The sequence below is a fragment of the Sphaeramia orbicularis genome, chromosome 14 (assembly GCF_902148855.1).
Source record: "Sphaeramia orbicularis chromosome 14, fSphaOr1.1, whole genome shotgun sequence".
Classification (NCBI taxonomy): Eukaryota; Metazoa; Chordata; class Actinopteri; order Kurtiformes; family Apogonidae; genus Sphaeramia; species Sphaeramia orbicularis.
Genome location: NC_043970.1, coordinates 18950875 through 18978469, shown reverse-complemented (window position 1 = coordinate 18978469; position 27595 = coordinate 18950875). Strand labels below are relative to the sequence as shown.

At 38.5% G+C, this 27595-nt stretch overlaps 4 protein-coding genes across 10 annotated transcripts in view; 2 read left to right on the top strand and 2 right to left on the bottom strand.

Annotated features, from left to right (window-relative positions):
- LOC115433043 (arf-GAP with Rho-GAP domain, ANK repeat and PH domain-containing protein 1) overlaps nt 1-5268 on the top strand; it is a 29666-nt gene extending 24398 nt beyond the window's left edge. For both annotated transcript variants that reach the window (XM_030154234.1, XM_030154235.1), the window contains exons 23-26: nt 1989-2195; nt 4491-4596; nt 4673-4814; nt 5057-5268. In XM_030154234.1, the coding sequence (XP_030010094.1) occupies nt 1989-2195; nt 4491-4596; nt 4673-4814; nt 5057-5101 (500 nt within the window). In that variant the 3' untranslated portion in view covers nt 5102-5268. The remainder of the gene's footprint in view (nt 1-1988; nt 2196-4490; nt 4597-4672; nt 4815-5056) is intronic.
- Nucleotides 5269-5302: 34 nt separating this feature from the next.
- Nucleotides 5303-13819, bottom strand: LOC115433058 (GTPase IMAP family member 8-like). Of its 3 annotated transcripts, none has more exons than XM_030154258.1 (3): nt 13776-13819; nt 10160-10787; nt 5303-9106 (listed from the first exon to the last, which is right to left on the bottom strand). In XM_030154258.1, the coding sequence occupies exons 2-3, from the start codon at nt 10764-10766 to the stop codon at nt 8316-8318; spliced, it is 1398 nt and encodes a 465-aa protein (XP_030010118.1). In that variant the 5' UTR covers nt 10767-10787; nt 13776-13819; the 3' UTR covers nt 5303-8315. The 3 variants fall into 3 exon arrangements, with proteins under 3 accessions (XP_030010118.1, XP_030010117.1, XP_030010116.1); XM_030154257.1 differs by having other exon boundaries at nt 10160-10784; XM_030154256.1 differs by lacking the exon at nt 13776-13819 and having other exon boundaries at nt 10160-11102.
- A 260-nt stretch (nt 13820-14079) lies between these two features.
- On the top strand, nt 14080-19979 carry LOC115433068 (GTPase IMAP family member 7-like). 2 transcript variants are annotated; one of them, XM_030154273.1, is made up of 4 exons: nt 14080-14166; nt 17402-17437; nt 17771-17875; nt 18946-19979. In XM_030154273.1, the coding sequence occupies exons 1-4, from the start codon at nt 14145-14147 to the stop codon at nt 19707-19709; spliced, it is 927 nt and encodes a 308-aa protein (XP_030010133.1). In that variant the 5' UTR covers nt 14080-14144; the 3' UTR covers nt 19710-19979. The 2 variants fall into 2 exon arrangements, with proteins under 2 accessions (XP_030010133.1, XP_030010135.1); XM_030154275.1 differs by lacking the exon at nt 17402-17437 and having other exon boundaries at nt 14132-14166.
- A 2082-nt stretch (nt 19980-22061) lies between these two features.
- On the bottom strand, nt 22062-27151 carry LOC115433074 (uncharacterized). 3 transcript variants are annotated; one of them, XM_030154283.1, is made up of 5 exons: nt 27081-27151; nt 24634-24721; nt 23857-24150; nt 23667-23783; nt 22062-23563 (listed from the first exon to the last, which is right to left on the bottom strand). In XM_030154283.1, exons 2-5 carry the CDS (start codon nt 24683-24685, stop codon nt 23409-23411), a joined length of 618 nt encoding a protein of 205 aa, XP_030010143.1. In that variant the 5' UTR covers nt 24686-24721; nt 27081-27151; the 3' UTR covers nt 22062-23408. The 3 variants fall into 3 exon arrangements, with proteins under 3 accessions (XP_030010143.1, XP_030010142.1, XP_030010144.1); XM_030154282.1 differs by having other exon boundaries at nt 27057-27106; XM_030154284.1 differs by lacking the exon at nt 27081-27151 and having other exon boundaries at nt 24634-24824.
- Between the last annotated feature and the right edge of the window lie 444 nt (nt 27152-27595).

The window sequence follows — 27595 nt, the reverse complement described above, 5'->3', positions numbered from 1 at the left end:
TGATAATAGCCCCCCCAAAAATTTCAGTAAAATCCATCTAGTTTGACCCCCCCACCACAAAGTATGAAGGGCCTGTTAAAAAACATCAAAAAACACTCATTTAACCCAGAAAATCACATATAATGAGGTCTGAAGTGTCCACAAATTGTTTTTTCTGGTATTTTACAGTGTCCCTGTAATATCAAATTCATACGTTATTGTATCAGGTGATATATAAGTGAAAATAAGGTGATTTTAAGATAAAATAACTCAATTACAGGCTAAAAACTTGAAATAGAAAGAAATTCAGAACAGTAAATCTAGTTGAACACAAAGTCTATTTTCTTAAACCCCTTTTCAGCAACACACAAGTTTTAGTTAAAGACAAATATAGCTGAACACTTAAATAATAAGGCTAAATACAAGATTTAAGGTTGTGTAAATCAAAGACTTTAATGATGACATGGTTCTGATCATCTGGACATACTTTAAAAACGTGCATTTCACAATTTATTCAGATATTACTTGCTCTATAGCTTCTCTTCCATTTCATTCTTGAGAAACTCTGGTAGCTCGAGTCTGTGGGAACTAGACACTAAGATGATGTTCCCTCTGTGGGCACCATCCATGGCTGCATTGGCATAATCTTGGATGTCCTTAACACCTCTTTCTGCAGCATCGTTAATGACAGATAGCGCCGAGACATTCATTCATTCATTTTCTGAACCCGCTTTATCCTCACTAGGGTCACAGGGGTCGCTGGAGCCTATCCCAGCTACATAGGGGCAAAGGCGGGGTACACCCTGGACAAGCCTCCAGTTCATCACAGGGCTGAACATATAGAGACAAACAATCACTCTCACATTCACACCTATGGACAATTTAGATTAACCAATTAACCTATCAGTGCATGTCTTTGGTTGGTGGGAGGAAGCCAGAGTACCTGGAAAGAACCCACACAGAACATGCAAACTCCACACAGAAAGGTCCCACCCCCATCGACTGGTGTTGAAATAGAACCCAGGACCTTCTTGCTGTGAGGCACCAGTGCTAACCACTGCACCACCGTGTCGCCCGAGACAATAGCCCTCATTTCTCCGTGCTCTTCCTCCCACTGCTCTGTGGGTGCTTCCAGCCATGCCCCATCCATGCCTAGAAGGTCAAATATCAGCCAGGACTGGACTGGGGTCCCACAAGATCATCCAGGTCAGGCTGCTGCCCATGCAGGAACTTCTGTGTGGGAAAGGTGGGCTTTCCTCTTGTGAATCCTACAGGTTTGGGCTTGGCCTGCAGTTGTCTTGCCATGGCTGCTTTGGTTTCTATCGGTATTTCTTTATCAAAGAGACTTAGTACCACAAGACACTCAGTCAGGTACCACATGTGACGCTGTATGGATGTCTTTACTTTAGGCACTTTACCATTAAGCATGGTAATGCATTTAAAAACAGCATTTTTTGATGGGCCCTTCATACTTTGTGGTGGTGGGGGGGGGTCAAACGTTGATGGATTTTGCTGAAATTTTTGGGGGGGCTATTATCATGTTGGAGATTAACTGGTTTAAATAACACTGTGATCTGAAGAGAAAAGTGATTTTTGAGACGCCCTAATGTAGCACTTAAGATCATTATGGAGTTCAGACCTTCCATCATGATAAAGTGGAGGTACATATGGGGAATGACACCAATATCCAGTTACTTATTCTGAAAATTGATTGTGGATGGATCCAGACACTTGATTTTATGGAGACAAATTAAACAAGTCCAGTGTTACAAATGTTTGTGTACCTGTAGAAATAAATGGGATGTTGTTATGATTTTATATCTCATTATTAGAAACATTGTAGTAAAAACACAAGAAAGGACAGATGCAGGTCTGCGTATGAAAAAATGTGAACTTGCCTCTTTTAAACGAATTTTGTGTCTATATAGTCGATGTAGTGTAGCTGAATTAAATGATTCTGATGTGTTTCCATGAGTTGTTTACTTTCATATTGTTTGGTTTATTTTCAGGTCTGAAGGTGGAGGGTGTCTACAGACGCTGTGGTCTTGCTCCTAAAGTCAGCCAACTAGTGGAGGCCCTGATGACATCACCAAGCTCTGCCCCTTTAGAGAGTGATGAGCAAGGAGTTCTGGATGCAAGCTCCACCCTCAAACAGTTAATCCGACATACAAATCTGATCCCTGAAAGAGACATACCACAGTGGCTGTACGCTGCAGGTATGGAACAACAAAACCAAAGCAGAACCACTGACAGAACCAGAACCAGAATATACTACAGTACAGGGAGTAGAGCCTGATTCCACAAGAGCACGGGATACTGTTGCTTCACACCACCAGTACAGATCCACAACCTGAAACTCTACCACAACCACATCTGAAATTTGAACCAGAACCAGAAATACCACCACTCCATCAATACAGATCTAGTGCTGGTTCTGGTCTGGAGTTGGAAACAGTTTGACTTCCATATCATTACCACCCTGTATATGCTAATGTTAGACAATGCAAGACACCAGATCCAAAGTGGATCTGGAACCACCTCAGTGGAGAAGGGATAAAAGAGATCCAGATCCCATATTCAGGATACACTACAGTATACTAGTGCTGTGTGTAGTAAGTTCTCACAGCTTAAAATGTTTGAGTCATCTTTTGAGTTGTAAAGATTGGTCTTTGATTTCAGTTTAGTTTGAGTTAGTTTTGAGAAGTGGAAGTACTTGTAAGGTTTATGTGGTTATACTGTTGGAATTTAAGCTGCAGAAAGATACTCTGAGTTAGGTACAAACAGAAAATTTAACTTTTTTTGCAACATTTTTCAACTGACTATCACTCAACTCATCTTGACTATACTCAGCTCGGTTTGGTTTTGGTACCGACACTGCATTTCAACTGCAGGCATACTACCCTCTTAGAGATGCTGGTTGTCATAGCAATGCAACGTAAACATATTGTGATGTCATCTTTATTGTGACTGCTACTATGAGTGACATAGCAATAGTAGAGGAGGACATTTAGAACTGTAAGTTAGATATTTTTTATGTTTTAATTTTTTCATGTGAGAATACAGGGTGGGGAAGCAAAATTTACAAAGAACATTTAGTTGTTTTTTCTCAGCAGGCACTACGTCAATTGTTTTGAAACCAAACATATATTGACGTCATAATCATACCTAACACTATTATCCATACCTTTTCAGAAACTTTTGCCCATATGAGTAATCAGGAAAGCAAACGTCAAAGAGTGTGTGATTTGCTGAATGCACTCATCACACCAAAGGAGATTTCAAAAATAGTTGGAGTGTCCATAAAGACTGTTTATAATGGAAAGAAGAGAATGACTATGAGCAAAACTATTACGAGAAAGTCTGGAAGATACTATTAAATAAGAATGGGAGAAGTTGTCACCTGAATATTTGAGGAACACTTGCGCAAGTTTCAGGAAGCGTGTGAAGGCAGTTATTGAGAAAGAAGGACACATAGAATAAAAACATTTTCTATTATGTAAATTTTCTTGTGGCAAATAAATTCTCATGACTTTCAATAAACTAATTGGTCATACACTGTCTTTCAATCCCTGCCTCAAAATATTGTAAATTTTGCTTCCCCACCCTGTATAGTTGATTAAGCTCCTCATCTATGGTTTGGCTATTTAAAAATGAGTGAAAAATGCATAATTCTGGGTCAAGCAAAGACTGATCTGCATGGCTTGACATCATGCTCACTATCTCATCAGCTTCCTTGGAACTTAGGTGAAGCTAGTACTAAAAATAATACCTGATAGTACTTGATGGAACTGCTGACATATAATGACAAAGTAAGAAAGGCTGTGCTGAGTAAAGATGCTTTGCACTGAAAACTTGAACCTTGAACCCTAGAGCTTCCATCTCTCCTACTTTATATCATAACCAACTTCACAACAGCAAAGATCACAGAGAACAAAGCAGTTACATATGAGGGTTTATAGTGAAGTTCTAGAAGATCCAAAACAACCCTGAGGAACCAAACAAGCACAGAGCAACCCTATAACAGTAATGAGTCTGTTCAAGTCAAAAATCACCATAAATAGGTGATTATTCAAAGTGAACATTGAAATAGTCAGCAATGTGTGAATGTAATGCATAAATCTAATAATAAATACAAGTAATAAGAGTTTTATTCAGAGGTTTTGTAGAATATAAATGTGTTTCTGTATAGTACTGAGTAGTACTGTGTGTATTATTGTTGTAATCCTCAGCATTTGGGGACATCCATTCATCTCTACAAGGTTTCTCCAGTGGTTGATATCCATTATGTTTAACAAGTGATATCTCAAGAATGGTTTAGTACAGAATTTGGCATAAATATTCACTTGGACTTAAGGACACACTGATTCAGTTTTAGTGGCCAGGGGTCAAAGGTCAAGGTCATTATGACTTATTAATTATCAATTTGCAGTAACAGATTTTGATGTGAAAACAGTGGCCACACAGGATTGACCTGACTCTTCTTCTCCTTCTCCTGTTTTTTTCTTCCTCAGGGGTTTCAGATGAACGATCCAGATTTTCATCTTACAGACAGTTACTACGGAAACTATCTGATGACAGTCGAGCAACACTGAGTGCACTGTTTGGACACTTCTACATGTAAGACACATTTAGTTCAGAGGTATGTTACCTGTTACCTGTTGTATTTATCCACTAACTCGCTCCTTCTCTTCAGTGTCCAGGTGTTCTCTCAGGTGAACAAGATGTCGGCTCACAATCTGGCGGTGGTTCTGCTCCCATCTCTGTTTCAGACTATAAACCAGGATCTGCTGCGACTCATCAAAGAGTTCATCATCCACCACACATTGCTGTTCCTTGTAAGCACATTATATTTATTACATTTATCGTATTTATCTCATCCTGTTATAAAGATACTTTTCTCTCCTGATAATTTAATCACCCATTGTCTGTAAAATGAGTCATGTTTCTAACAAATGTCTTACATTTCATACCAACAGCAAAAAAAAAAAAAAAATAGACATTTGTTTATTTTACACACATTTTTATTGGCAGGTATTTAATGGTACAGCGAACAGTAGAAAATTGTTTATGTTTGCAGACACCTGAGGAGGAGGAGGAGGAAGAGCAGATAACTGTGTTCTGATGAAGAGGATGAAGAGGAGTTACATATTATGTTTACATGTCTTTTTACTTTGACGGGTTACACTTTCAGAATGGAAGTTTGGTGTTGGTGTTTACTGATAAAACCTGTAAATAAAATAAACTCTTTATTAGGTGATAATCCATGTTCATGTGATGCATAGGTAATACTTTTTAACAGTATAAACACATTTAAAACACAAAACATAATAAAACTATTTTAATGAGTGAAAAATGATCCAATACGGTACTGTAATAAAGGTTTAAATACATTTGTCTGAAGTTCAATTTGTTCATATTTGTGGCTCAATTCACCTGTTCTGTTTTCAGGTCAATATTGACAATCCACGCAAACATCAAAAATGAACATTACATTTTATACATTAAAGTGGTCTGGGTCTGGTTAGGAAAAAAAACCCTGATTTGTTCAGATTGTTAAAAAAAAAATCACATACTCATCACATATGAGCAAAAAGTCAGATCTGGGCCACTTTCACCTCAAGTGTGAACATAATATAAGTGTTGTCCTGACTCAGATCCTCACCTTTGCACCACCTTCTATCCGCATGTGGTTTGACTATGAATAAATCAAATGTAAGAGCAACAATCTCAGCAAAATTTATCTTCAAATAATACAATAAAGTGGTGGAGTTTTTCTGTCAGCTTCATATGGATCATATGAAAATTTCCAAAGACTATGCATAATATGTTTATCACTGTAAAAAGTGTTACATTATATTCAGTAAATGAATAAAAAGAGTCAAACTCTCAGCCCAAAATTAAACTAGTCTCTGAAACATAGCCATCCATTCTCTTCCGCTTATCCGGGGCCGGGTCGCGGGGGTAACAGTCTAAGCAGGGATGCCCAGACTTCCCTCTCCCCAGACACCTCCTCCAGCTCTTCCGGGGGGATCCCGAGGCGTTCCCAGGCCAGCCGAAACATAGCATTTGTGCTAATTTGAAATAAAAGATCAGTAATTTGAGGGAAAAAAAACGAATATTTTTCATCTAAATTTATTGATTCAATATACTTTTTCAACAAAATATCCAAAACAAATAGTGGATGATAACAAAGCTGTACTTTTTGTTGGCTTAAATTAATGACACGTGAGCTGATCTGAGGACAGCAAAAGAACAGAACATCTGCTGGTTCCACCATATGAACATTTACAGGAAAACATCAGTAGCATTTACAGGCATGATATTCTGTACATGCATTCACTACACACTGAGATCTATGAAGATATCACAACATAAACACAACATGATGTCAGACATTTTTAAAAAGTATATTCCAACTCCAGATGACAATGTGACAGATAAACTTCCACTGTTAGAATAAAATCATGAAAGTTAAGGCTCCTGTCCTCTGGCTTGTTTGGTGTGAGGTGTTCATAAAACTCCAAGCTGTCTCAAGTCAGTCTTTCTCCAAAAATAGTCCTGTTTAAGATCATCAGATCTTTCAGCTTGGCACACTGAAACCATCATGTGAATATTGTCAATGACTAGACGTGCTCTGTCCAGTTACAAACAAACAGCAAACAAGATATAAATTAAATCTCATTTGCCAAACGTTAGCGGCATAGTGGTGCAGTGTTGGCATCATCACCTTCTAGCAAGAGGGTCCTGGGTTCTATTCCAGTCCTGGGCAGCGTGGGCCTCCATGTGTAAAGTTTGCATGTTCTCCCTGTGTCTGCATGGTTTCTCTTCAGGTCCTCCAGCTTCCTCTCACCATCCAAACACACCAGGGGATTGGATTATAAAGATATGAATGGAACATATTCATACCAACAGTCCAACCAACCACTAGAGGGTGTAGTGAGTCACTCTGTTGGTTTTCCATAGTAAGGAAAACTAATCACATGACCTGCTCTGTGCGTTTTTTCACCAAAACATCAGAGTGATGTGATGGGATTAAAACTGCTAATAAACAACTTCTACAGAAAAATAAACTGATAAAATCTAGAAGTACTGTTGTTGTTTTCCCCACTGGACTCAGCTATAAATAAAAAGAATGGAGTTTGATGCTGAAATCACAGGTGAGTTAGATTATGAGCCTTAAGAAGGTAAACAGTTATGTGATGTCATCTTTGCTGAGTTTGCTGTTTGTTGAGCCACAGTTCAGAATAAAATGTGACAGTTCAGACCTTGTGTGGACGATTCCAAATAGATCTTCAATATCCTTCTACCAGTCCATGGTGGCCAGTGCACTATTGTCTGCTGAAGTGTGTGTTAGGACTGGTGAGGGCAACAGGCTCAACAAGCTGGTGAGGAAAGCCCATTCTGTGGTGGGACTGGACCTGGACAGCCTGGAAACGGTGGCTGAGAGGAGGGTGAAGGACAAAATTTGTGTAATCATGGACAAGTCCTCTCACCCTCTGCATGATGAGCTGTGGCTGATGGGCAGCTCAGTCATTCAATAGACCCCACCCAGGTGCAGGACTCAACGTTTCACATGCTCCCTAGTTCCATCAGACTGTACAACAGCAGCTTGGCCTAAAGTACATCCTGCCCTGAACAGACTTTTGCATCTGTCAATGACACTCACTTGCACACTTATCAAAGTCACTTACTGCATACTTATTAATTTATTATTATTATTATTATTACTACTATTTTTAGTCACCCACATTTTTATAGTTTTTATCTTTATTTTTTCTATTGTATGTGATGCACATCGTCTTGTGCTGCTGTACATTTGAATTTCACCCTTGGGGGATCAATAAAGTATATTTTGTCTTATCTTTAGTGCAGCTATTGACAACACAAACTGTATGGAGAACAAAAGAGATTTATGGATTTACTGTGGCTGTTTTCTGTCTAAAAGCAGAGCTAAGCTAACAGAGCTATAATGTAAACTATCATGATGCAGGACATGAAAGATTATAAGACACAGTGTTAGTCTGACTGTCAAAATAACCCGCTATAAGTTTTAGATTCAAGAAAAAAAACAACCTGACAATATAACTATACAGATATTTGTAAACAATTAGCTTTGTACTTGTGGGTGATACAGTCTGTGGATATAGTGATAATTTGTTGGTGATTTTGGTAGTTATAATTGTGTTCTGGTACATGACTTCCCTCTGCTACTGAGAGTTTGGAATATTAATACAACACTGAAGCCCTTTGTTAAACATCTTGCTATATCTCCAGTATTTTTCGACTTTTCTTCTGGAGTTAAGAACCCAAAGAAAGGGAAGTTCTCATGGTTCTTACTATGGCTTCAAGGGGTTGTATGAAGTCAGAGCCATGCTTTGATTGGAGTTTGCATTTGTTGAACTCGAAGAATTTAACCATTTGACTATATCATTGAGAATCTTTTCAAACGAATCACGAACATCATGCCATTTAATGGAAAGTGACACAGGTAAGGTGTGAACGTTATTGAACAAGTCAGAGGTGTAGTGACCTCCACCGTTAGCTGTGACCATCTGATTAATTTTATCCAGCAGGTGTCTTACCTGCTGCTTGTTTCTGGGCTGTCTGTTGTTAAACTCACAGTATCTATTACGACACTTTCTAAGCAGCGTTAACACTGCACTGCTATCTCTAATTTTTGCGAGAATGTTTCCACCTTCTAACTTATCTACGTGTGTGAACAACACCATGGAGTATTTTGGAGCATCTCGGTCAAACAGTTTGGGCAACAACTCAAATAGTTTCTCATCTGCTTTGGAGATTCTGTCGAGTTTGACCACAAAGATGAAGGCATGTGGTCCTGGATCAGATGCTTTTATTGACTTCATGATCTCTTCAAATAACTTTTTAGGAGCCCAACCCTCACCAGTGATTCCTGGAGTGTCGACCACAGTGACCCGACGACCCTCCACTTCTGCTGATTTACTGTCAGTCTCTTTGGTGACTGAGGTGAAGTCACAGCCTGATTTAAAACAGTCCGACTGTGATTGTAGTCCCAGGATGGTGTTTCCTGATGAACTCTTTCCAACTCCAGGCAGACCGAGCAGGACTATCCTCCTTTCCTCCAGCCTGGCCGACTGCGCTGAAACTACAGGAAAGACAAGAACATGGATTATTGTATTAAACATGTATGAAAATGTGGATTCCCTTATTAAAAATACTGACAGATCAAGGCCCTGTATCCATGGGCAGCATTTTTTTGCATGTGCTGGCAGCGCCTCTGTTCCATACAAACCCTGTGCAGTCCAGCATTTACAGCGCGCACCATCCTCAACTCTCAGCACACATTGTTTTTTCAACTCAGAGAACTCCCAGTTGAAAACATTTAGGACAACAGTCATCAATGTGATTTCTATCTCACGACCAATCAAAATCAAGAAGAGGCAGGACTTACAATAGCAACACTGTCAACAATTACAGAGAAATTCAGAGATTAATTTAGACACAGATGACCTTTATTGACCAACTTTTATTACCCACATATTCACCTGAAAAAAAATTTTGTTGTATATTATATGTCTGTGTTGCCTGTCTTAAACAGTAAATGACAATACAGCATGGGAATGTGATCAAAAATGTCAGAATTGTTCTTTTATTGGTGTTAACACATCCAAAAACCATCATTATAGCTTTAACTTGATAGTTTTTATACTGTTTTTAGGGTGACGAGAGATGAGAAGTGGCTGACTCTGGTGCATTTACAACAGTGGTGATTAATGTGTGCTGTCCCTGTCAAATAAACCAATAGAACAAATGAATAAGCTACTGTGGAAATGTGGAAAGTAAAAAAGCAGCAAAGCACTACATTTTATTAAACTGAATGTGATGATATGATTAGAAAGAAATGTAACACGTCAGAAATTACTTGTGGTAGCATTAATATTTATGCAATTAATTGAGTGTGTAATTGAATATAACACAGGTAAAGAGGAGATAAAAGACTGCAGAGTTAAGCGATAATGTGAATTTGTTTGTTAACATGGTTGTCACATGGTGTCCTTTTTTCCTCCTTTTCCTGTCTGTATCTTCTGGTGATTCTAGTTCATCCTTTCAGTTATAATGTACTAGTTTTATTCACGTTGGACCTCATATATGCAGAGATTATAAATAGTACAGATGTGGTTCAGAGGTCATTTCTCACCTGATCTGAGGAGTCCTGACTTCTTCAGCAGCTCCTTGACTTGTTTCTGTCCTCCGCTTTTGTTGTTGAAGACATGATACCTTTCTCCAAACATGCTAACAAGTTTCCGAAGAGAACCTTTTGGATTTTCATTCATGAACTCCTCCAGAGTCTTATTGTCTAATTTGTCTTCACCTGTGAACAGCAGGTAACTGTTCTTCACCTGCTCTTTTCCGATGACCCTGAGAGCTGCTTCCACAGCGTCTTTCTGCTCACGGGTGAATCGAGCTATTTTAACAACAATTAGAAACACACAGGATCTGCCTTCCCGCAAGAGTTCATCACAGTGGTTTTTAATCTTTACCTCTACCCGAGAGTCTTCCCCCATAAAAAAGTCCTCCTCTGCACATGAGTCCTCCTCCTCTCCATCTGGACCTAAAATACCTGGAGTGTCGATCACTGAGATTTGCTTCCCCAGAACAGCTCCAGCTTGTTCTGAGATTTCAGTTGTTACAGATGAAAAAGACTGTTTTGACTCAAATGCTGTTCGTCCTAAAATGGTGTTTCCTGAAGCACTTTTACCGGCACCACTGTTTCCCAGAAGAATGAAGGTGGTCTCTGACTCCATGACTGAACATCAGGAAACCTGCTGGGGACACCAAAGAGAGCACAGTACATGAGTCCCTTTACAACTGCAGGAACTTTACCAGGAACTTTAACTTTACCCAGGACTTTGAAAAACCTTGGTGAATTTCTATCGAAATTACTGAAGTATAAAACTTTCCCCAAACCCCTAACATCCCCTGTAAAAAGTTTCTGTTAGGGGGGTAGGACTTTTCAGATTCCGCAGAATTCTAGTGGGGTGGGACTGTGTGCTGAAGAACTCTGATTGGTCAAACACTAACAGTGTTCCACACTTACCTTCAATTGCAATGTTTAACCCTTTAACTCCTGTCGTGTCTGTGATGAGTGTTCTGAATGTATGATTAATTTTAAATATTCATAAAAATTCAACCGTTTGCTCAATAGCAGAAATTTCAAGACGTGCTGATAGAATAGACATTATTCTTTCCATAGACATCTGAGCATGCTTAGTGCACCATGCAAAAACTTTGGCATGCACCAGTGGTTCTCAACCGCAGGGGGCAGCAGATAGTCAGCAACAATGATAAGGTGAGGGGAGCTCACTTTCACTTTCTCACAGCTTCATCAAAACATCCTCCACATACAGGTCTAGGGCTGGGTAAAAAAAAAAAAAAAAAATCAATCTTAGATCGATTTATTTTAATTTTGCGTAATCAAGTTATAGTGGATGAGATCCATTTTTCAGAGCAGGACCGTGAGTACCTGACCCAGGTACCGTCGACGCGGAGGCGCAGCCGTCCCTGTCTCACGGGCCCCTGGTTAAGTCTCGGTCTTGCTCACGATGGTTCTGGTGAAGGAGGGGTGTGGAGTAAAGGGTGGGGAAAACACCTCTGTGGGAGGTCCTCCCGCAGTGCGGAGAAACTGGCTGTCCAGACTGTCTGGTTGGCAACTGTGGAGTTAGAGGAACAGCAAACCCACAATCATGGATCGCTGTCCACCCCCTCTGACCGACAATCACGCCCCCACCCCCAACTCCGACAGATTTTTTTCCAGTGATTTTCTTGTAGAAAGGGCCCAACATGATTATGTTTGGGGGGGGGGGGGGGCACATCCGTCACATCGACCGTCCTTCCATCCATCTGTATGTGCAAAAACTTTGGTGTGGACTGAAGGCCGAGGGTTTTCAAATACGCACACGTTATGTTTTTTTTTTTTTTTGCTGCTTTTTTTTTTTTTTTTTTTTTTTTTTTAACTGTGTTATTATTGAGGTTTGACCGTGTAATTGCTTTTTGGAGGTCAACTAGGTGTCAAAAAGCAGCTGGACTGATTTAGAAAAAAATATCCCTGAAACAAAAACTACTGGGCCTAAATTCAAATACTTGTTGTTCAGTGTGTTCCAGTTCACAGTTCATGTTCAACATCCTAAATCTCATATTGATGTACATTCTGAATGCCTTATTTAGTAAAAACCTGTCAAACTTAAATTCCTCCCTTTGTCTTGTTCTGTTATTCCATCCTGTTTTGACCCTAAAACACACAATAAAACAAAACCACTGAAGAAAAGGAACACAACTACACAGTAGCTTTTCTGACACTGAAAGGGTTAATCCGGTGTGCAGCTGCAGATGTATTCCATTTCTACAAACTTCACTTCGTTTATGTGTGATCATCTGGAAAATGGAGCAAATAAATATAAGCTATGAGAAGTGGACGGGCAACATTCATTTGCTGAATCAAAAGAAATTCAGAGGGACTTCCTCTTGAAATAACTGAGTCTGATTTAAATACATTTCCAGAAACCGTGGGTGTGGTGGAAACACAAAGCATGCAAATTACCAGAAAGTCTACATTAATGTTATTTTTATGAATATTATTCATATTTTATTTTATTTATGAATATTTATAATATAGACTGGAGAGAAATATTAAGTGGTGTTTCCTAAAGGTCCTCTTTATTATAATAATTTGAGACTGGTTTGGAGTCTCTGGGTCACATGACTGGGAAACTATTGAAGAAAAACATTTAGAGCAGTAATTTATTGATAGTCCCTAAGGCGATGGCTTTTGAATGTCCGTCGAATATCCAACCCACTGCTAACTTCACCTCGGTCTTTTTCTTGAGTTTTCTCTCTTTTTGATATAAAAACCCTCAACTTCAATCTGAGCTTCTATGATCATCTGTCACGAAGGGGAAATGAGGACTCAAATGCACAGTACTGAAGTGAAAAAAAATACAAGTTTATTTAACAAAAAATGAAAACCAAACAACGGAAAACCTAACAAAAGCTGAGACAGAGTCCCTAAAAAAAAAGCGCACAAAACCTGGGTCAGAGTCCGTGGATGAATATGAATAAATGTCCGGGTTATGGAGAGGATATGGAGAAATGGACCAGCGCTGCATGGCTGCAAACCAAAGCCTTAAATAGGCTGAAGGTAATTGGCTGCAGCCATGCAGCGCCAGCAGGTGAATCTGATGATGATAATGAAAAGGTGGAGCTGAGGGTCGCACAGGCACAGGTCCATGACCAAAAGGGAGGAGCAAAGAGTCACAAGCACAGATCCTGACATCATCTTTATGATCAGTAAATTGAATACAGAAAAATACCTGATTTATACTGATAAAATGCAAAACACAGAAAATAATAATATACTAAAAGGTGATAAATCACTTAAGAACGGTTAGATAAAGAGGAAATTTCATTTGGGAACTGACACAAAAGTAGCATTGGGTTTTAATCAGTCAGTCTGTCAAATCTCTGCAGACGAGTTTAGTTTATCTCACGTTTACAAAGAAAACTGAAAACAACACCAAGCATGATCAAAATAAATTAACTGGAAGCAGACTAATTCAAACAGACAGTATTATCTGTAGGACCAACAGTATGTCACCTTGAGCCAATCTCATTTGAGGAAGTAGGAAAATACTGCCAAAATATACAGTAACACACACTGAACTGTGTGAAAAGAACAAACACATGTACACAACTGTCTGAAAACACACAGTAAAGTGATAATCACACAGAAAACACGAAAGAGAACAAGAAACTCTCACCTGAAAAAATAGGCTTTTCTGCAACTGCCGAAAACACGACGCCCTGTGTGAAACTACGCAAAATGTAATGCACGACTTCCTGAAGAATCCTTTCAGAATAAAATAAAAAACAAACAAAGGTCTAGTTTTAACTTCAGGTTTTATTGCATGTGTTGTCTTATCTATGTTTTGCACCAGACTGTAAGTTTATCCTGGTTTGTAGACTTTAAAGAGAAAACCTGTAGTTCTCATTGTGTTTATTTTAAATAGACTAGTAGAGTTTTATTCTGAGACCGGATATGATTCTGTGTATGGTTTTCATCTTTACCTTTGAGGTTTCAGCTGTTTTGTGTTTTGTTAAACTACTTCAAGAAATTTCAGGGATTAGTGATGGCATCCGGCGGATCATCAAGTAAGTTCGACTATTTACGGATTGATTTCATGTTTTAATCGTCCTCAGAATGAACATTTGGATCGGGCTGTAGTTTCTCTTTCACTTTTTTCGGTGAAGCCTGCATGGTTCCAGAAAGTCAGGTTCGGGTGGTCCCATTTCCGTCATGTCAGCCATATATGAACCAGACTGGGCTGTGTGTATGTGGACAGTATGTGGACATGAGTGCACATCAGCACAGAAGCACCTCCACCTGTTCAGCTGCATTTGTCTCAGTTCCAGCTTCAGTGTCTGTGATTTACTGACAGTGGGAGACATTGAAATGATTTAGGCTATGTTTACCAATTCATTTAAACTTCTTGTAAATATGTCAATGTGAACTTGAGGCTTTTTAGTGTAATGTACAAGTTAAGCATTTTTATGTTGATACAGAAAGTTAGTGGGTTTCTTAGAGCTAACCTGAATCAAAGATGTAGTCACTAAATTAACCCAGAAAGACCCAGTGCTACTTTTTTTTAAAGAGTTTTTTGTCACCATTTATTATAATATTATTTGTATTTATCAGGTATTTTCCTGTTTAACCCTTTCATGTATACTGGTCACTATAGTGGACAGTTCTTCTTCTGCTGCTCTCTTGTATATTCATGGGTTTTGCTGTTTTAGTTTCATATCAGCCAACACAGTGGACACTTATGCAACATCCCATTCACTGTAATTCATACCATTACTGTAACTTTGCTGCTCTTGATAAATCTGATCTGCAGTAACATGTTTTAGTGTAAATCAATTGCTAATAGTTATGAGACTGTAATTAACAGTTTTTTGTTTTTGTTTTTTTTGCGTATCCTCCTGAGACCCAGCAATGCATTTTGTCTTCTATAGGGGACAAAAGTTTGACAGTTTAACTAAAATGCTGTCCATTGCAAAGGACATTCCATTTAAAAAAAAATCAATCAATAAATAAAAATTATTTTTAAAAATGTATCTGAAAAAAACTGTTGCATTATGCAGTTTTCCAATCAAGACAATTTTTTCGTGTAAAAAAGCTAAAATTGTCAGTTTCCTGGGTCTCAGAGGATATTATCTCCACGAAATGAGTAATAACTAGTATTTGATGTAGGATGTAAAATGTTTTTATTTCATAGTTTTCACACAGTATATCACTTTCTGATGGTGAGTTTTAAATATTTGTTTCTTTGCTTCAAAAATTAAGCACATGGTGTCCAGTTGAGTGGACATTTTTGAAACTCCACGAAAAATAGGTTCATTAAAAAAAAAAATTCAATCGCATTTATTTTTTGGTTTTTCATGCCTTAGAGGAATAAAAACACTCAGGAAAAAAAAAATCTTGACTAAGGTTCTCATAATTCATGCATCAAAGGGCTAATTTATTGGTCATGTACATGCTCATAAAAGCTCAGATTAAAGTTGACTTGTCATATCAGAAAAAGTGAAAACTGCACAAAAAGTGACTTTATCCACAAATCTATCATTAACTGAACATAGACTAAGTGTCTCCATTTACTGTCATTGATCCAATTCCATGGGTTTTAAGCAGAGTACACACACAAGGATTTTCTAAATCTGATGAGATGTTTTATCTGCTACAGACCCCCCACATAAAGACAAAAAATCAGGCATTGGACAGTTTTGATCGTACTGTGTGTAGTGTGTTCCAATAATCTCAACACAGCACACCACACACATAACCATTCTGACCCACCATCGATCTAGAACCTAGTCCTCCAAGCCAGAAATCTCGCGTGATCATTTCATTTTACACCAATTATTTACATGTATTGACAGGATTAGTGGATCAACAGGTATTAAACATTTTACATCAGTAGATGATTTGGTCGCCAGTGGTTGTTTGGGTCTCTATGGGTTAATATGAACAGATGCTTTTAGTGACAATATAATGAATTTGTGGATGTAAACAAACTATATGGCATTACCTGGTACCTGAATCTGAGTGTATTACAAGGAGAAATGCATGAGGTAAGACAGTTCTATTATACTGTAGTACTTAAAAGCAAGATGTTTGTGTAAGATCATTGTAAGGATATCTTAAGCCCTGGTATTTAACAGACCACAACTTGTATCAATGGCAACAACTGTTTTCATCTTCTAACACAGGGGTGTCAAACATTCGGCCTGGGGGCCAATACCGACCCACCAAATGGTCCAATCCAGCCCATGGGATGAATTTGTGAAATGCAAAAATTACACTGAAGATATACCAATCAGTCACTTTAGTTTAGGGGGCATATAAAGTCCTACTTTAGTCTTAAGTGGGTTGGATTAGTAAAATGTTACCATATTAACCTACTAATAATAACTCCAAATTTTTCCTCTAGTGTAAAGGCATAATATTGGAAGCGTGATATTGATAAAATTGCACCTATTTTTTTCCAGAATTTTCAGGTTATTATTATTATTCAAATTTTTTAAAGGATTATTTGTAGATACACACACTTTCATCATGCAATTTTACTTTTTTTTAATGTTATTATTTTATTGGTCTGGCCAGCGCACGATTATATTGGACAGTTTGTGGCCCCTGAAATAAAATGAGTTTGACACGCTTGTTCTAACAGCTAAAGGCACTGTTCGGCCTATAGCTTTCAGTCGTGGTGCACATCAGAAAAACAAAAATGAATAGAAAAAGGCAGATAACTATTGTCACACATACACATTCACCTAAACTCTCATCAACACTATGAACCCCTGCGTATAACACAGTCCAGCACCCACAGTGCAATACAGCATGATACTTGCAGCATGCCACAATATGTATTAATCTATAAATACATTTCTCCAGAGAAGATAAGATGAACTTTATTGATCCCACAATTCACAAGTTGAGGCAGATAAAGTGTAGGGCAAAAAGTGTGCATGCAGCAAGACAGTGAAAAAAAAAAAAAAAAAAAAAATATACAAATATAATAATATAGTTTTACAAACTTTTTAGGAATGAATTGATTAAACAGAGATGTGTCTTTGATTTACTGACAGTTGAAGAGGAACAGGTCCAACCACAATTTCTATTTCTGTCTTAAGGACTTTTATTTTTGATTGTCACTTCAGGCCTCAGATCAGTGTAGACAGAATATTTTCTAAACACTGTTACCAGTAATCTGACAGTATGTGTAAGATGATGGCAATCTGTTCATTATTCACTAACATACAATATATATGGAATCAGTATTGTTTTCAATTAACTGATTTCAGAACATATTTGCCTTTGTGTCAACAGAACCACGGAGAAGATCCAGTATGGAGAACCCTCCAGGTCGGAAACCTTCTGTTAATATTTAACCTTTTAATCGTATTTTACAGCATAGATACATTTAATTATGGCCAAAGAGCAAAACCTTCTATCTGAAAAATGCATTTTGTTGAAAACACCCAAAAAAACATGTTTTCTTGCAGAATGCTATTTGTTAACAATACCCAATAAATAATACATTGTTGTTTTTTTGTTACTATATTACTATTTACAAATTACATTGTGCAAGAAAACAACATTTTTTTCAGTTTTCTCAACAAAGTGTATTTTTCAGACAGGAAGTTTTGTTGTTCAGTCTTTGTATAATATTCAAACCCATGTGTTCTTCTCTGACAGCCTTCAGGTTGGTTCTCGTTGGGAAGACTGGTGCAGGAAAGAGCTCCAGTGGAAACACAATACTGGGAAGAGATGTCTTTCCTGCAGCTGTCAGCGCATCCTCAGGTAACACCAAACACCCTGGATTTAGTGGATGAATTTTGGTGAAAGCTTATGACAAAAGTGTTCACATCAAATACACATTTCATTTCATACATTGATTCAGACTCAGTGTTTGATGGCTGGTTCTGAGAAATGTCAGATTTTAACAGTTCAGTTTATTTTGCTTCATCCAGTCACCTCATCATATTAAATGCCAGTCTCAAATAATAAAACTAAATTCTTGTCACTGTGAATATGCCCTAGATGTGTTTCATTACTTTGCTGAAACATCTGGTTTTGACCTCGACGGAACAATACAAATGCAGAAGTTAGCATGTGGGTTTGAAGAATGGAACAATACTTGACAGAGTTCAGTGACTTGAGAGTGATTCTTAATGCAATCTATCACAAATGCGTGGGGTGACCAAAAACTTTTTGTTCACCACTGTATACACAGCCACCCAAGTTTTACCTAATTTAAATGCTCACCCATCTGTTTGTCAATAACTGTATGCTAAAAGAACAAATGTTACTTTGCATCTCCAGAGTTGCCTTTTCTTCATCAAATTAACTCCATATGAAGAAGCTCCTCTAGTCCTGTCTGTTTAACTCTGCTGATGCTGATTGTGGTTAAATGGTAGCTGCTAATAAATGTCAAATATAGACAAATGAAGCTCAGTCTGTAATGAAATCTGAAGAGTAAATGTAATGTGGACTGCTCATTGTTAAAAACATGTCACTTCTATGTATATGAGCACAGCCACTGTAACAAAGACATGTTGCCACATCCTGTATCCTCTAAAGCTGAACCCTGCTGTAAAGATAAACCCTGTTTTCCTGTAACTTCCTTTCGTTTTAATTTGTTCCATATATGGTCATGTACAGCTCAGTGAGACCATTACTGTTTTACACATTCTGTGACCAAAAAGGAGCAGAGAGAAGAAAAAAAAAAAAAATTTACAAATGAATAAAAATAGATATTCTATTTTACTGAGCACCTTTAGCTACATGAAGAAGTAAGAGTACACACATTACTTGCCACATCACCTGCTTGTCCGTCCCACATTACTAAAAACAAACCGTTTTCTCCACAGTGACCACCCAGTGCTGTAAGATGACAGGTGATGTGTTCTGCAGTCATGTGACTGTGGTCGACACACCCGGCCTGTTTGACACGTCTTTACCTGAGGACACAGTGAAAAGGGAAATCTCTAAATGTATCAACATGTCGGCCCCGGGGCCCCACGCCATCCTGCTGGTCATTCAAGTGGGACGTTTTACGAAAGAGGAGCGAGAGGCCGTCATGAAAGTGGAGGACATTTTTGGGAAAGAAGCATGGAAGTACACCATGATCCTGTTCACCCACGGAGATGAACCAGAACTTGAACAAATGCTAAAAGAGCCTGGAGCCAACATCACATCAGTCCTGAAGAAGGTGGGAAACCGATACCACGTCTTCAACAATGTCAGAGCCAATGACCGTGGACAGGTGCTGGACCTGCTGGAGAAGGTGAAGAACATGGTGTCAGCCAACGGAGGGTGCTGTTACTCCAACTACACCTATGAGGAGGTGACCGAGCTGCTGGAGCAGAGAGAGGCTGAGCTCAGACAGCTGTATGAGAACAAACTGAAAGAGGAAGTCGAAGCTGTGAGGTTGAAGTATGAGAAGAAGCTGAGTGAAGCTCAGACGGATCATCAGCAGATACAGAAACGACTGCAGGCTGAACTTGAGGAGCTCAAACGGTACTATCAGGTTTTAGAGAGCGGAGTCCGCCATGTTGTAGAGGAAATGACACCTACTGACTCCATAAGCAACGTCAAGTTTCATGAGACTCTGAAGATGATTTTTACCTCCTGAGTTCTGCTGCAGTCTCCTCTGTATGGACCATATTAGATACTTCCCTGTGACCTACATACTGTATGTTTAGAGTTTTTTCCTTTACATTTGTACCTGTAGAAGGAACACTAACGCTAAATTCTAGGAAAAAGTTTTAGAATATATAGTTTCCACTAGGGGTGGGCAAGTTAACGCATTATTACCGCGTTAACGCATTCATTAAATAACGCCGACAATTTTTTTTAATCTCACGTTAACGCCGTTTTATTATTGTTCTGCCTTTCAAGCAAGTCTTAGCTGATTTATACATACGGACTCTTATTTTGAAACTCATGCTTTTATTTTGCCGGTCCACACGCTGGTGCTGTGTGCACGTGCCGGCTGAGAGGAGAAAAATTAGCGAACTTTACAAATAATGCTGAATCAAACTTTGTGTAACTCCTGCAGAAGCAACACCTGTATGTATCAATCATTCTGTTGTTTGCTAAATAATTTCACATGTAAACATGCCGTTAGAAACATGTTTATGACGTTATTTTGGATGTGTTTATTACAATGTGTTATTAACATGTTTAAGCTAATTCGTTTATGCTAGCAGTCGCAGATGGGTTGCTAATTCTTTATGTAGGCTCATGTTAAGTTTATGTAAATTCATTGGTTGTGTTTAGGTATAATATGCCAGCCTTTGAACTAACCTTTACTTATTTACGATGTGAATGTTGTATTAGCAGTCATTTTATCTCGATGCTAACTTGAATGGGAAAATCCATAGACACGCTAACGATTAGCATTTACAGGTTAATTACCTCCGCCAAGGAGGTTATGTTTTTGCCAGGGTTTGTTTGTTTGTCTGTTTGTTTGTCTGTCCGTTAGTGTGCAACATAACTCAAAAAGTTATGGACAGATTTTGATGAAATTTTCAGGGTTTGTTGGAAATGGGATAAGGAAGAAATGATTAAATTTTGGTGGTGATCGGGGGGGGGGGGGGGGCGCAGACCATAAATTTCATTAAAATCTGTCCATAACTTTTTGAGTTATGTTGCACACTAACGGACAGACAGACAAACAAACAAACAAACCCTGGCAAAAACATAACCTCCTTGGCGTGGGGGGGGGACCACAGGGGGGCCACTGATCAGCCTTGGCGGAGGTCTGCGCTCTCCGAGTGCTTCTAGTTTAAGATTTACAACGTCTTTTTATCCAGCAACAAAGGTTCACATCAGAGATATTTTATACTATTCATTCTGACAACAACTGAACATAAAATACTCACAGGCAAACGTTTTTGGGGCCATACAAACAGAGTGAAAGAAACGTGTGTTTGTTCGTTCTTATGTTCGAACTGACTACGGGAACACCGCAAGGACAAAACATACGTTAGTGCAACTTATTCTGACCACTTCAGGGCCCCTTTTGCTTGCTTTGAACAACTGAACATCGCATATTATTGGGCTTATTAGTATTAGTACTTATTAGTGGGACTAAGACTCCTGCCAATCACTCACAACTGTAAATACACTGGTGGGGACATAAACGTGTAAAAGTAGTGTTTTTTTACATGGACATTTTCATTTTAAATGTCTTCAGATGGTGGGGTTGAGAAGGACACAGTTGTTTGGAAGCACTGACATGCAATTATTTTTATCACTGGAGTACTTCCAGTCTGAAATATCACTGAAAGGCAATACATGCTGTTGATGCCCCCCCCCCCAAACTATGCGATTAATCACGATTAATCGCATAAATCCACACAATTAATTTCAATTAAAAAATTTAATCGCTGCCCACCACTAGTTTCCACATGATGGAATGATGCAGTAGTAAAAATGTTAAAAAGGAAAATACAACAAGTAGTGCTACACAGATGACTGGATCAGGACAAAAACTGGAAGAAAAAATCCATAAATAACAATTCAACATGCAGAAAAAAAAAAGTTTTTAAAAAAGGGAAAACCTGTTTTGATACCTCACGTCATAAATACAGTGCAGCTCATTTGTCTGACTTGGATTTCTGTTTCATGTTCATCTTTGATGTCTCATTCATTCATTGATAGGTCAGTGTAAAAACTGTTTGTAAAAAACAAAACGAGAAATAAATCCCTTCATTTATTACTAAGTTGTGGTCTTTTGTATTTCTTTAAAGCAGAGGTCAGTTCATCAGAAATTTACCTCTGATATAAAGCAGCTTAATTTCACTGCAGAAACTGTCAGGAAACTACTACTACTACAACAGAAGTTGTCAAGTATAACTAAGCTATTGTACCTTCTATTAAGGACATTCTGCTTTTGTAGATTTATTAAAACAAGAAGAAAGTTTTAGACAATGAAATACGACATGGAATGGAGCTTAAAACCAGAAAGAAATGTTGACAGTTTGGCAAGTTGTGTTTATTACAAGCAACAGGAACAGTTATGGCCTCCTCCTGGCCCAGGGACTTTCCCAGAACACCTCCCCGCGGAGGTGGCAGAACAGATGCCCGAGCCACCTCAGCTGGCTCTTCTGGATGTGGAGGAGCAGCGTCTCTACTCTGAGCTCCTCCCTGGTGATGGAGCTCCTCACCCTATCTCTAAGGATGCGCCCAGCCACCCTACGGAGGAAACTTATTTCAACTGCTTGATTCTGGGATCTTGAGGATGCCTCAGGGAAGACTAAAGACACGCTGGAGAGACTGTGTCTCTTGGCTGGCCTGGGAATGCCTCTGGATCCCCCAGAGGAGCTAGAGGAGGTGTGTGGGGAGAGGGAAGTCTGGGCATCCCTGCTTAGACTGTTGCCTCTATGACCCGGCCCCGGATACGCAGTAGAAGATGGATGGATGGATGGAACAGTTATTTCAGCTGGACTCAAGGTTGTTAAATATAGAACTTGTTCACTGTTAAATATATGTTACTCTATTGAATATAATACAAACCATTGTGCTAGGTTTTTGTCCCTTGACCATCAGCTGCAGGGGAATTGTCGTACCATGTGATATCTGTACATCCATCCATCTGTCTGTCCGTCAGTGTGATTTCTCGGCACCAAATTGTCCGATCTTCTTCATGTTTGGTATTTAAATGCACCATGGGAAGCTCTTGGATGAGTTCTTTGGGGCGTCGACCTTGACCTTCATTTTCAAGATCAAATCAACATTGACCAATGTTGACCAACATTTTTCAGGTTTTCCGGGGTCAGTACATGGTCAGGGGTACAGGTACAGGCCTGCCCTGATTGTTAAATGGTGGCTGAGGATTCATTTTCATTGCTAATGTCTTAGTTTACACCAAATATTTAGTCAAATTCGTAGAGAAGCTTGTTAAAATACAATAGCTGGAAATGGAGTAAAAATGGCATATTGAAATCAAATTAGTGGACTTCCTGTTGGGGTTGGGGTATGGCTCAGAGAGGCTTTTTTTTTTGTCAATCTTGGCTTAATATACAGTATGTGTCGACCAAATCTGGTGTAGATCAAACCTCTCATCCAATTTCTTAATTTTTCTAGGGAGCTCTAATTTTATCACGTTCATGCCGATTATCACTTATGATGTGATAGTGATAAAGTTTTAGACTTTTCATGTTGAGCCCCTGAAAAATCTAATTATTTGGGTGAAGCACAGCCTGTACTCTCTCAGCTTCAGTGAGTCCTGGATCTGGTCCTTGTTTGTGCCTGATGTTCACATGTTCACTGGAAACGTGAACGTCAGTAAATAGAACATTAATGTGTGATGAGCTTTGATTCGTCATCAGATGTAGACGTCTTCTTCCTCTGGTACCTGCTGTGTGATTGGCGTTGAAGGGTTTACTTCCTCCATCTTCTGCTCCTCTACCGCTTCTGTTCTCTTGTTGCCATGGTAACTATGCATCTCAATGTAAACATTTTCTTGTGTCAGGCCTGAACCTGCAGAAAACAAACAACAACTTTACAACACTTTCTGAGATTTTACAGTAATAACACCTGTGTTATGTCACCGCTCAGACTGACTCTGATTGGTCAGCTTTACCTGCTGCCTCTGTTCTCTGACTCCTCCTCCTCAGGATGAAGTAGACAATGACAATGAGCGGAAGCAGAAGGAAGAACATATAGCTGAACGAGGCACGACCCCAAACCCTGCTACCATCTGAAAGACAAAGACAAGTTAGATCTTGTGTGTTTTACCTCTTATTTTGTTCCTTTGTACTTTGCTCCTGTACCTGTCTCCACCCTCAGTATAAACTCTGTCTTCTTCAGTCGTTTTCCTTTTCTGTCAAACACTTCCTGGATGTAGCTTCCTTCGTCAATGCTCTCGACTCTACTAAAGCTCAGTGTACCATCATTCAGCAGCTCACAGCGTCCGTCACAACCAGTCTTCTGTGTGTTGTTGTGGAGGTACAGATGCAGGTGAGTCCATCTGATGTCCTGAATACGCTCCACACCCAGCTCCTGAAGGTCAGAGGTCAGCTGCACAGCCTCACCTCTGTGCACTGACTTATTGAAAACCTGTGCAGCTGGGGTCAAAGGTCAGACACACAGGACTCATCACTCATTAAAATGGAAACATAAGATGAATGAAAGAACTTCATTGCTGCACCTCAGAGGATCTTCCAGGTATTTTTACTGTAGAATTTCTTTTTCTTTTCCGTCTCTACATTCTAACACAAATATCTGTACTTTATACTTGTCATATTCTCAAATAAGATCATCATGTGTTTGTTGTGTGTTTCTGCATTTTATTTGAATTACCCATTATTTTTATGCTGCATAACTGCATTGTCAAGACTGATTTGAATATGAATTGGTCTAAAAAAAAAATTACATAAAGAAGACTCTCCCTTAACAAATCCATCCACACACAACAAACACAACAACAAAAATGACTCAAACGTTGTAAGACATTGTGGTTTAATATTAGGTCATTAACCTCCAAGTTGTTCTTTTAATTAGTTTTTCTTTGTTTTTGTCATTTAGTAGAATTAAATGTTCAGACTGACCGTTACTCTTCATGACCATCATCATGATGACTGTCATCAATGTTGTTGTCATGGCTTGTCTGATGGCCCCGCCCACTCACTTGTTAATCTGAGAGGAAATAGAACCTTTCAGTGGGTTGAGTGTGGTCGCAGTGCTCCTGAAACTAGACTACAACAAACAACCTTCACTTCACTTCCATCTTCACACCCATATGCCCAGTTTGAGTCTGGGAGGCAGATACCCTCTCTAATTTTAAAACTAGACATAAAACTTTACTTTTGGATAAAGCTTTAGGTCTTAGATGAGTTAGTTCTGCTGCGTAGTCCTATAGGGGACAGGCATGAACTGAACACCTCTCCTCTCTTGTATTTACATATGACACTGTTATATGTCACTAAATTTCTGTCTTCTCTTTTCCATAGATTCCCTGCTCGTCTCTACAAGTAGCTGTTTTACTCTCTGTGTTTACTTTTTAACATGAATGAATGAATGAATCTAGATCTTTCAGTCTGAACTATTTACACTATCCTTGACAAAAGAGTCGAGCTGGTTGAGGTTTTCCAGCACATACTTCACCACACTAAGGAGTTTGACCAGCAAACTGTCCACTATGCATCTGGACAACTGGCACAGTTAAAAATCTTCAACTTATATCTTTTCGTATTCTGACATTTTTTACATCACTGAGATTCTGCAAATCCAGACCTTAGACTTGCAGTTTAGTGTGACCAGACTTACAGATTTTTTTTACAGAGTGTTGAAGGGGATTTTCCACCCATTAGGAAGTTTGAACATCACAAAAGACTGATGTTTTTGGATTACTGGATTCCAAGCAGATTGATAAATTGATGCAGACCTTGCCAGAGGCAGAACTGCATATTCTGATGTAGAGCCACAGTCTGAGCTGAACAGACTCAAACCTGAGTTAAAAGACATGAAAAACTTGTCAAACTTTAATAGTAAAACTGTAAGTGATGAGGATGAGTCTGAGGAGGACGGGCTTTACAGACATTATGACTTTATTCACTCACGTGCCTGATCTGAACAATCACAGTGTCTACAGTCTCTGTAGAGCACAAATGGATAAATCATTGGACAGGAGAATATATATTCTAACAGCTCAGAGAAAAATTGTGCATCACATGGAAGAGTTTATAAAAGCATTAATTTACCAACAGAGCAGGTGAAATAAAATGTTTTAAAAAATGTCTCAAACCTCAGAATGTTTAACCCACTAAGACCCAACCATCCACTGGCGACCAAAATCAGTTACTGATACAAAAAGTTTAATAACTGTTGATCCACTAACCCTATCAATACATGTAAATAATTGGTGTAAAATGCAGTTTGTCATCTTTTCATGGTCATCAGATATGACCCATTTGGACGTTCAAAGGCTCTGTAGTGAACGTGAAAACACCATCATCTTCTATAACATTGATTCACCAGTAAAACCCACAGAGTTTGATTAATGACAGTGGATAGAGACGCTTGTTTTTATGTTAAGTTAATAATATATATGTCACTGAAAAAGTTGCTTTTTCTTCTGTTTTCTCAGTTTTTGATATACAAAACTTTCACCTTTAATTCAAGCTTTTATGGACAGTCTACATCAGTGGTTCCCAACCTTTTTTGGCTCGTGACCCCATTTTAACGTCACAAATTTCTGGTCACCCCAGACATTCATAATGGAGACTTTTTTTTTTTTTTTTTTACTAAAATTAAATTGTTTTTGATCATGTAATAGTTTGCTATACTATGTTGCAAATAAGCAATAATTTTAGATGGCATTTAGTCTATATAGGGTATATTATTATGGACGGAGGCAGAAAAGCCAGGTGTAGATTACTGCACAAAGTGAGATGATTGATTTTCCTTGGTCAAGATATGTACAGTCAGTCCAGCTTGTATTTACAAGGCTGACAATTAATACTGAACAAACAAGAACTCAAACTATGAATTATGAAAGAGATGCAGCATCTGAAACCACAATGAACATTTGACAGATAAACAGTACCACAGTGCTTCAGTTTCAGCTTCGCAGTTTGTCATGTCTTTTATGGATTGTGATTGTCTCTGTCAACTCACTATATTTTTTATTAGGTTTTTTTTTTTTTTTTTTGTCAATTACTATAAATTTCAGGCAAGCCCATTTGAATTTCAGGCGACTCCATGTGGGGTCCCGACCCCAAGGTTGAAAAACACTGGTCTACATGATCAGTGTAATTAAATACAGGAAAATACCTGATTTTCACTAAGAATGCAAAACACTGAGCATAATATTAGAATAAATGGTGATAAATCACTGAAGAAACATTAAAAATAGAGAAAAAAAATCATTTCGGAACAGCCACAAAAGTAGCAGTGGGTCTTTATGGGTTAATCTAAAAGATCTTGTTCAGCCTGGCTATCTTTACTGAAGGCGTTAAAGCAGGTGTTTTACCTTTCACTGTTATCGCGTCCTCACCTGGGTAGTAGTTCAAAATGTTCAGCTGCCAAAAAAGTCACTCATAAAATGTAAAAGACGCAGGGTCTGTATAAAACACAGTAACTTCCGGCAGACAGAAGAGGGAAATGATGAAAACCACAAAACCACAAACAGTTTCAAGCACACATGAATCTAGACCTGAAACTCATCTGAGATGTAGATATGCATTTACTAAAAATACTTGTGTTATATATGTGTGAACTATAAGAGAATTTAACATAGCTTTTTAACTTGAAGTCACTGACTCACTTTAGTTTTTACTTGTTAAAATGATCAGTTTATATTTATTCATTCATTTGTATGTCCATTTGCTCATTGTTTGTATTTTTGTTTGTTTATTTGTATGGATCTTAGTTTTGTTTTGTTTTTTTGCTTGTTCCCTTATTTGGTTTGTTTTTTTTTTCTGTTTAAATGTGTTGTAATTGTAATTAATTTCAGTCCTAATTAAAGTCCTCTTTATTTTATCTATCTATCTATCTATCTATCTATCTATC